Source organism: Malus sylvestris, chromosome 13 (genome assembly GCF_916048215.2).
Source record: "Malus sylvestris chromosome 13, drMalSylv7.2, whole genome shotgun sequence".
Lineage (NCBI taxonomy): Eukaryota > Viridiplantae > Streptophyta > Magnoliopsida > Rosales > Rosaceae > Malus > Malus sylvestris.
Genome location: NC_062272.1, coordinates 12,734,969 through 12,744,667, shown reverse-complemented (window position 1 = coordinate 12,744,667; position 9,699 = coordinate 12,734,969). Strand labels below are relative to the sequence as shown.

At 36.8% G+C, this 9,699-nt stretch overlaps 1 protein-coding gene across 1 annotated transcript; it reads left to right on the top strand.

Annotated features, from left to right (window-relative positions):
- The first annotated feature begins 304 nt into the window (after positions 1 to 304).
- Positions 305 to 7,615, top strand: LOC126595530 (protein pleiotropic regulatory locus 1-like). Its single transcript, XM_050261807.1, has 17 exons — positions 305 to 560; positions 701 to 725; positions 859 to 976; positions 1,120 to 1,189; positions 1,513 to 1,575; positions 3,634 to 3,715; positions 4,051 to 4,143; positions 4,350 to 4,413; positions 4,501 to 4,586; positions 4,679 to 4,780; positions 4,927 to 5,010; positions 5,538 to 5,598; positions 5,680 to 5,746; positions 5,866 to 5,943; positions 6,750 to 6,814; positions 7,054 to 7,131; positions 7,205 to 7,615. Exons 1-17 carry the CDS (start codon positions 427 to 429, stop codon positions 7,375 to 7,377), a joined length of 1,443 nt encoding a protein of 480 aa, XP_050117764.1. The 5' UTR covers positions 305 to 426; the 3' UTR covers positions 7,378 to 7,615.
- The last annotated feature ends 2,084 nt before the right edge of the window (positions 7,616 to 9,699 follow it).

Sequence of the window (9,699 nt, the reverse complement as noted above, 5' to 3'; positions counted from 1 at the left end):
ATAACGAGACAATCATATTACATTTAACAAGGTAACGCGCTATTTACTACTATGATTTAGAAGTATTCCTTTTTACTGGTACGTAAAATGTTATAAGTTCGATTCTTACCAAAAACGAATTTGAACCATATTATTTATATTTCATTGTGATAATTAATTTGTCCCAGTAAATAGCTCTTTCCCTCCTTTATATTAATCGTTACCATATAATTAGCTTGTACGTTGATATATATATATATATATATATATATTGAACTACTGTAACCAAGGGCTGTCTGTGGCGGGACTCCTAAAAACAAAACCGTACCGTAAATCGAACTAATCAGGCACTTAGTCTCTCTTCGTTTCCCCTTCCTCCAACTTCTAGGGCTTTCGGGAGCCAAAAGGAATCCGCGCCATATCCTCAGTATATAGAAGAAGAAGATCATGCCCGGGCCCACCTTGGAGATGGAACCAGTGGAGCCACAGTCGCTGAAGAAGCTCAGTCTCAAATCCCTCAAACGATCCCTCGATCTCTTCTCCCCCGCCCACGGCGAACTCCCCCCTTCCGACCCCGAGAGGTACCGCCGTTGCCTTTAATTTCTGTACTTATTAGGGTTTGTGAAATGATTGAGTTGAATTTAGGTTTTTATTTTTTTATTTTTAAATTTGTGCGTTGATTAGTGCTTACTCTTTTTTTGTTTTTTGTTTGTTTTTGCAGTAAAAGAATTCGCATGAGTCACAAGGTTAGTGAAATTATTGAGTTGAAATTGTTAATTTTTGTGTTTTATTTTTTCATTTTTGTGAACTATGAGCTTTGTGAAGTTATTGATTTGAAGAATGTTGCATTGGAGTTAAAATTTTGATCTGAATTATTAGATAAGCATGGAATATGGAGGAATTCAACCCACACCTAGCCAAAAACCACCTCGCCGGGCTGAGTCTGTTGCACCGGTAACTGGTTCTGAAGGGCCTTCCAATGCCCTTGCCCTTACAGGTATCATTTTTTCTAATAAGCAGTTAGAAGTAGGGAAGGTTCAGCTTATTGTTTTGGGAAAGTTACCTCTATTTGGGTATTCAATATTGCAATTGTAACGTGCTAAATTATTTTTGTGGTTTAATACCATGTGTGTCATGAAGATTCTAAGGATGCGCAGACGAGAGGAGCTCAAAATTCTTTGGTTGTTGGTCCTTCTGCACCAAGGGCACTGTGAGTAGTTTCTTTCTTGCAGGTGTATTAATGGCTGTTTTCGTGTTTATTTAGTATTTCTATGTTGCACATGTTTCAACTTATCCCTCTTCCCATATATATTTGCACACTCTCGGACTATGGCTTACAACTATTAGCTTCTTTATTTCAAAGTGATTGGGCTAAATATTTGGACCATTTATGAGAATCATGTGAGTGATTTGTTAAATTTGACAGTTTTTTAGTTCTAACGTTGCTGGAGTGCAAATTATTTATTATGATTTCTTGTAATAATGATGCCTTTTATTGTGGACTGAATTGTTTAATCATATTCTTTATTTCAGGAATACTGTTGGTATTTCGGGTAAAGGCACTTTAGCTGTTTCTGCTCCAGGGTCATCTGAAAGGTTTGAGTTTTGTCCTCCTCTGATTTGCTTTAAGGGTCAATGAGATTTTAAAAGATTCTGAAATCATGGTGTAGTCAAATTAGGATTTTAAAGGATTTTAAAGAATACATCCAAATCCATGGGTAGTCGATTAGGATTTTAAATAGTCCTCAAAAGTCTAGGTGTAGTGAAACTATCAAGGATTTGCTAGGATTTTAATGGGTGAAGGATTTTGATGGATTTGAGAGTAGAAGTATAAATAACAAATGTCATAAACAATCCAACCTTCACCCCTAGGATTTCATTTCAAGAACAAAGAATTCTATCTGTAGAAGAGGAATAGTCTTCCCCATTTTTGGCCCTGCGTGAGAACCCGGTGAGCAGCTCACCATCTATGCATAACAGGTTTCCAAATCCTCATTTCTCTAACTTGCGTTCACCACCCCTCATCCCTCCATTTTATAGGACGGCAATAAGGCCAGCGATGTTGTATGGCACAGAATGTTAGGCGGTGAAGCATCAACACGTACAAAAAATGGGTGTGGCGGAGATGAGGATGCTTCGTGGGATGTGTGGGCACACGAGAAAGGATAAGATTGGGAATGAGGATATCCGAGGTAAAGTAGGAGTAGCCGAAATTGAAGGAAAGATGAGAGAAAATCGGTTCCGGTGATTTGGACATGTGCAAAGAAGGCCTACTGACGCTCCGGTTCGAAGATGTCACTACTGGACAGAGGTTCAGGGCCGAAGGGGTAGAGGAAGACCTAGGAAAACTTTGGAAGAGACTCTAAGAAAAGACTTAGAGTACTTGGATCTAACGGAGGACATGACACAAAACCGAGCGCAATGGCGTTCTAGGATTCATATAGCCGACCCCACTTAGTGGGAAAATGCTTTGTTGTTGTTGTTGTTGTTGTTGTTGTTGTTGCCTTTATTGGATGAACAATCCAATGTCGTTGCTGGTAAGGTTGCGATTAAAGCTTGTGAGTGTTTGTTGTTGTTCAAATCCAATACAAATCATGGATGGCATTGAATAAGGATGGACAAGTGAGTCCCTCTTTGATTACTATGTATGCAAGGTGTGATGAGTGGGTTTTTGCAAGGAAAGTGTTTAATGAAATTATTGAGAGGGATTTGGTTTCGCGGAATTCCATGATTTCTGTGTATTGCAAGATGGTGTGTGCTGGAGATGCGGTGGGGTTGTTCTGAGAAATGAGGGGTGATGGATTTGAGCCTAACGAAACGACTTTGGCGACGGTTCTTGAGCGTGCGGGGACATGGGGGATTTGAGTTTGGGTACGTGTGTGGAGTGTTTTGTAGTTGAGAAGAAATTGGAGATGAATTCATATGTAGGCTCTGCGTTGATTGGCATGATAAAAGTCCTGAGAAATCCATGAAAAAATCCATACAAATCCATAGAAATCTATTAGTGAAATCCATATAAATTTGTCAAAATCCATATAAGATTGTAGAATCTATTAAAATCCTTTAAAATCTATCACTTAAAAAAGGCTTTTAAAATCCTCTAAAATCCAAGTTGATTACACTCCCCTAAGTTTCTCTAACTACAGCCTGCTTTAGTTTTTGTTTATATGTCAGAATGTAGTCCATATAAGAGAGCTATCAGTATTTCATCTAATTAGCTTACTATGAATTTTTGTCATAGGGTTGTTAAGGGAAACATATAACTTCTTAGGAATGTTCTTGGAAATATAAAAACCAGTTAAAATATTCAAAAGAGAGATATTTTTTAAGAGTAAAGTTTTACAGTGGTTTGAATCCCTTTGATATGGTTGAATTCTTTTTGTTTTAGGAATGCCCTTACCATTTTGCACCATCTGCATGCATTACGTGGGGTTGAAGTCGTATTAATGTATCATATGATGTGCTTCTATGGTGTTGTTAGAGTGAAGTTTTTATTAGGATTTTTATGGGATATTTTAGGGGAACTGAATATACTAAATATTACAAGCTGCATGATGATGTATCCCATCTTGTTGCATTTTCTCTAATCCTGATAATGCTACCACGGAAAACATATCCCATTTTTGCTTTAACTGTTACTTTTCTCTTGTATAGGTTTTCAACATCGGCCATGATGGAAAGGATTTCCAGCAGATGGCCACGTCCTGATTGGCATGCTCCTTGGAAAATCTACAGAGTAAGAATAATGCGTTGTTTATGATAGACAGTTAGGAGCAGTGGGGAAAGTAGTTGGGATTATATCATCTGGGTAACTTGGAGATTCTGATTAGATGGAAATGTTAGGAACCGACATGGGAATATATGTTATATGGGTGTGTCTTTCAATTTTTGTTGTCCTTTGTTTGGCTCTTTCATGGTTAATGGGTTGATAAGATTGACCTGCACCTCTTCTATGATTGAACATGAGTTGTTACTTGCCATTATGCTATTGTCTCTTATCTGAAGAAAGGAAAAGGTTATGCATAATGTTTCTTACAAGCCATCGTTAAATTATTCCATTTGATTATGTAGGTCATTAGCGGCCACTTGGGATGGGTACGAGCTATTGCCTTTGATCCAAGTAATAAATGGTTCTGCACTGGCTCAGCAGACCGTACTATCAAGGTATGCAACTTTATGCTTCATTTGTCTGAGTTGGTCTGTCTGAGTTGTTTTCCTTCCCCTTTTTCCTGCTATGTTTTCTCATTTCCTCCTCTGTAGAAGTCAAAATCACTTGTCATTTTTTAATTATTATTTTGTGTTCTCTTTTCTTGTCGTGTGAGTGTTTATTTTATGTTCTTTTGGATTGTCTTCTGATTTTGGTTTATCAGATTTGGGATGTTGCAACTGGAACTCTACAACTGACAGTGACAGGACACATCGAGCAAATAAGAGGTTGGTTTCTCTTGGCTGTTCGTTTATTTTGGTTAACCATGCTGTGGTTAATGCTGTTGGTAACAATAAGTGCTTGGGGTTTTGCAGGCCTTGCGGTTAGCAGCAGGCATACCTATATGTTCTCTGCTGGAGATGACAAACTAGTTAAATGCTGGGATCTTGAACAGAATAAGGTTAATACTTCTACTTAATATTTTCAAGATCTTTATTGCGGCTGTGTTCTGTAAGTAATGATGGTTGTTACAACATATAAATTGTTGCGTAGGTTATCCGTTCATATCATGGTCATCTAAGTGGTGTTTACTGCTTGGCTCTTCATCCCACTCTTGATGTTTTACTTACCGGGGGACGTGATTCTGTGTGCCGGGTATGTAATTATCTTATTAAAATTCAAATCCTGCATACTATAATGGAGGAAGCACTCTTGGGGATTGAGCAAAGTGATTGTTGTAATATTTATCAGAGTGGTACTGTGTTAATAATACCTTTGTTTTGGTGCAATAAATCTTTCAGGTTTGGGATATTCGAAGCAAGATGCAAGTTCATGCGTTGTCAGGGCATGACAACACAGTTTGTTCCGTTTTTACTCGACCAACAGTATGAAAAACTCTTCTGTTTTCTTTACCGTGTTCTGACTATATTGTGGAGTATGCATGCTGACAATATTTTAGATCCAAACAATTCATAATGATAGCTTATATTGTTATTGATGTCTTCGTTAGAGATCGAGATTCAAGGTCATGGTTTTTCGTTGTTTAATTCTTGGTCTCCCCATCTGGCAAAACATTCAAATGTTTAGCAATTCATATTGTCATGTCCTGAGAATAGTATTATGTTTATGTTAGGTATCCTTCAGTGTCACATCATTCTTTTAAATATTTTGATTCCTGTAATCCGTAGTCCTCATTTCTTTTATATAGAAGTTAATTAATAAGCTGCCGTGAATTGAATTCACTGGCACTTTGAATTTCTAGTTTTGTGTTACACATTACATCTCTGAGTTTTTTTTGGTTTGATAGCTAGATTTCTATATGTGGAAACTCTTTTGACAGTTTTCTGGCCCCTTCTCATTTTATTGTTAAGAGAGGCAATATTCCTTATAGTTTATTGTCTACTGTTTGCAGGATCCACAAGTTGTTACTGGCTCTCACGACACAACCATCAAGTTCTGGGACCTTAGATATGGTAATTTATGTTCTGTAAGTTAAACTCATTTCAGTTTTGGTATTTCCTTCTTTTTTAAGTATCAATTTTCATTTGTCTTAGGAAAAACAATGTCAACTCTGACACACCATAAAAAGTCTGTGCGTGCAATGGCCCAGCATCCTAAAGAGTAAGTGCCAATTCATGTACTTAGTACTTCACGTGTAGTAAATAATCCTGGTTGTGTTTGTTATTTTATGCCCCTGTAAATTATATGCTTTGCTCTTTCTAATTGTGTTCGGTTTTCAGGCAATGTTTTGCATCTGCATCAGCTGATAATATTAAGAAGTTCAGCCTCCCAAGAGGCGAATTTTTACACAACATGCTGTGAGTATTTGAATAGACCGTATCTTTTCATATCTGTTGTTCCTGGAATGATAGATTTACCATTTGCTCTTCTTTCCTATTATATGTCTGTGATGTATTCTTTATTTGAAGAATGACAAGCGATATTAGGATTGATGGTTCGTACGTTTCTCTGCTTAAGGCTAGCTAGGTAATGAACTTGTCATGGATAAATAGTTGTGCCAATGTGTCTTTGGGTTTGATAAGGTATTGCGCTCCCTTTTTCTTGTTCTTTTTTATGCACACATTCCCTTTGTGGCAAGTCAATTAGGCTGCTCAACGCACAGGCACCATAACGTCAGCCAAGATGCAATGCAAAACCTCTGATTTGGAGCGTAATAGGAATTGTTTTGCTTGCGATGGATCCATTGAAACCGAAAACTTACACATGGTTCACCAATTGAACAATTTTGAGTCACCAATTGAACAATTTTGAGTCATAAGCATATGCTGAGGTGGTTTGTGTTACTACTTGGATGTGCGTGTTATTGTTTTCTCATCAGTTATTAAGTGTGTTGTATAATTCAGATTCATGGCCTGGAGAAATGCATGCCAAGCCTTGTAGTTGCTTTCTACTCGTGCTATTAGAATTTTAAATTATTAGTGGTGTAGCACATTGAAATTGCAATGGATGTGATCTGTCTTGTATGCATTTAGAGTTGGGTACCTTTTTCTGACATACTGAATGTATCATGAATCAAGTATATTGCTGATTAATATTAACTATATGAATTATTTGGGATATTTTTTATCACAACGTTCCAAAAATTTTCCTTGTGTATGGACAGCTCTCAGCAGAAAACAATAATCAATGCAATGGCTGTCAACGAGGATGGAGTTATGGCCACTGGAGGTATGAATTTTTTACATATGAAAGGGCAATAAGGGAATGATCTTAGTTTGTTCTCATTTTATTTCTCCCCACGGTTGGGGAAATATATTAGTTCAACATTTGCCTACCAATGACAATATGCCATATGGGATAGTTTCAATTTTCTTTTACAAATAAACGACCCGAAACTATTTTGATTCCTATTTTTCGTTTCATAAAACTTGGTAATTCTAATCTTTTGCGCGTTTGTTTTATTGAAGGCGATAATGGGAGCATGTGGTTCTGGGATTGGAAGAGCGGTCACAATTTTCAGCAATCCCAAACAATTGTACAGCCTGGTATGTTTATTCTACTTTTGCCGTTGATTGTAGCAAGAAGGGATGCTAACCCCTAGATATGCTTTTATTACAGGCTCGCTGGACAGTGAAGCTGGTATATATGCTCTTTCCTACGACATCACGGGTAGGAGGCTGGTCAGTTGTGAAGCCGATAAGACTATCAAGATGTGGAAGCAAGATGAAAATGCCACTCCAGAAACCCACCCTCTCAACTTTAGGCCCCCGAAAGACATTCGACGGTTTTAGAGTCGATCCTCCGTCCTAGTTTCTCTGTTCACCGACGTAATATTATCTCACATGTGATTTGACTTTATTATTTTAGTGAGGGGTCCTTGCAGTTGCGCTGCTTGTTGCTATGAGATAAAACTATACAAATTTTTGTGTTATATTACTCATGGTTGAATATGTTCCTACGATGCACCTGAACCAGTTCCAGGAAGAATTTATTTTGAAGCGGTGGAAAACCTTGCGGTTTGCAGTGTATGATTCTTGTGTTTTTCTTGCAACCTTGAAAAATTCGACACCAACATGTTTGTCTTTGTCTGCGATGCAATGTTGTTCATTTGGGTTTCAAAACCAATGCGGTGCGTATCATACAAGTCAAACTCTTTTAATGTTTAGGGAAGAAAAATGTTTAGACCATCTCAACCCTTGGGCTAAAAGCCAAATTTTTTAGCCCGGAAAATTTAGCTTTTAGCCCAGAAACATCTTTTCTGCTCCAACCCTTCTACTCTAAAATTTTAGCCCGGAATTATTAAAGAATGAAATTAGCCTAAATTTTTTTCTTAAATCAATTTTAAAAAAAAAAATAAATATGTAGATTATTGTAAATTAATTTTATGAACATTTTAATCTAAAAAAATTTAAATTCCGATAAACATTTCGCATTTAGCCCGGGGGGAATTTGGGGGGGAATTTGGCCCAACTTTAGCATTCCCCTTTTAGCCCAATATTTTAGCTTGGGTTGGGGGGTGTTTGGGGGGAATTTTGGGCTAAATATTTGGCATTTAGCCCAGGGTTGGAGTAGGTCTTAGGGGAATTTTATTTAGTGTTTGGAGGCCACCTTTCTACTAGTGGAACAGAGGTTCCTACTTTGAGAAGACTATAAACTATGGTGGTGCTATCCACCTACCCATTTTTACTTCTCATGCAACTTTTTTAATTTCTAGTCGTCGAATCAAATGAATAGAAGAAAATCAATCGACAAAAGTTTATAAGGGTATATAAGAGGTAAAAAGACGTGTAAGAATAACACTATTCACAAAAGCAGCCTTTAGATCATGTTTCGAAGTGAACACTTGGCACTTCTGTCATCTGCCACGTGGTACTATGTGAATTGATGACATGCCCATATTGTTGCCTGAATTTTGACCATCCCACGGTAATTAAGACATCAAAACAGCCTGTCCTTATAGAACACGAACGTATTACACCATGGTGTAGTGTATTGACGCCTGGTGACATTTTATTTGATGTGAAGGAATAAATTCCAAAGTGAGTCCACACATGAAACAAATAATACATTGTCATCAATCAAAATTTTATCTAAAGAATGGGGTGTGTTTGATATTGTTTTTACAAGGGTTAAAAAGTGTTTTTCGACAATTAATTGTTTTTATAGGAGAAACATATAGGACTTTATTAATCATATAATCGTTTTCTATAAAAACACTTGTTGAAGAACTTTTAAGTGTCTTTTAGATAACACTTGAATTTTTTGTTAAAATTTCTACAAACTAGTAACACTAAAGTTTATAAGCAGAAGAACTTTCTACAAAAAGTGCCAATAATATGCTTACCTAACATTACTTATTACCAAGGAAGAAAATATCGGTAATATCGGAAATATCGGTAGTCTGAAAACACGGAAATATCGATGGAAATATCGGGATAATATCGATATCGATAAAAATTACATGGAAACCACGGAAATTGTAAAAAAAACTTGGAAATTTTTATTGAAACTTTGCAGGATGTTTATTTAGTCAATTATCTATTAGTTTATCACAAAATATTTGAAGGAAATGCATTGCATGATGGATTTAACATTATCAAGTTGATTATATAGCGAGCTGACAAACATTGTGAGTGTAGAAAATATGTAGTAATTAATGAAAGAAGTCTAAACACACCATAATAATTTATATATAATAAATTAGTACAATATTTTACACTTTATACATTGCATTTTTGGTTCTTCTCTGACAGAATTTGGTCTTCACGTGGAGAAGAAGATAAAGTAACAGTAGTGGTCGTGCAATGTCGGTTCACTTAAACTTTCGATCCAACCCATGTAGCGAGCTTTAGGTCAATGACTCCCAAACCACTAGGGCTTTAGGGCACTAGGTGTAGAACACCCCTAAGGACTTATTAACCCAAGCTGAAAAGCCTACGAAACCAACTAACCACCCTGCCCCATGCCAAAATTCTACCGTTTGACGCGAGAATCACTGCTGATTAGGCAGGACTGGCCCGGTTACTAGGCAAAACCTCGGGTGAGACAATTATTACTCTTTTTCACAATAATAACTGACTTTACTTAAAACAAAATTTAAAAATAAACTTAGA

Bases quoted from the DNA above. Each gene is read 5' to 3' on its own strand.
- LOC126595530 (XM_050261807.1), top strand. From the start codon at position 427: ATGCCCGGGCCCACCTTGGAGATGGAACCAGTGGAGCCACAGTCGCTG. The intron at 5,011-5,537 runs GTATGAAAAACT...TACTGTTTGCAG, and splicing joins CCGTTTTTACTCGACCAACA to GATCCACAAGTTGTTACTGG. The intron at 5,944-6,749 runs GTGAGTATTTGA...GTGTATGGACAG, and splicing joins GAATTTTTACACAACATGCT to CTCTCAGCAGAAAACAATAA.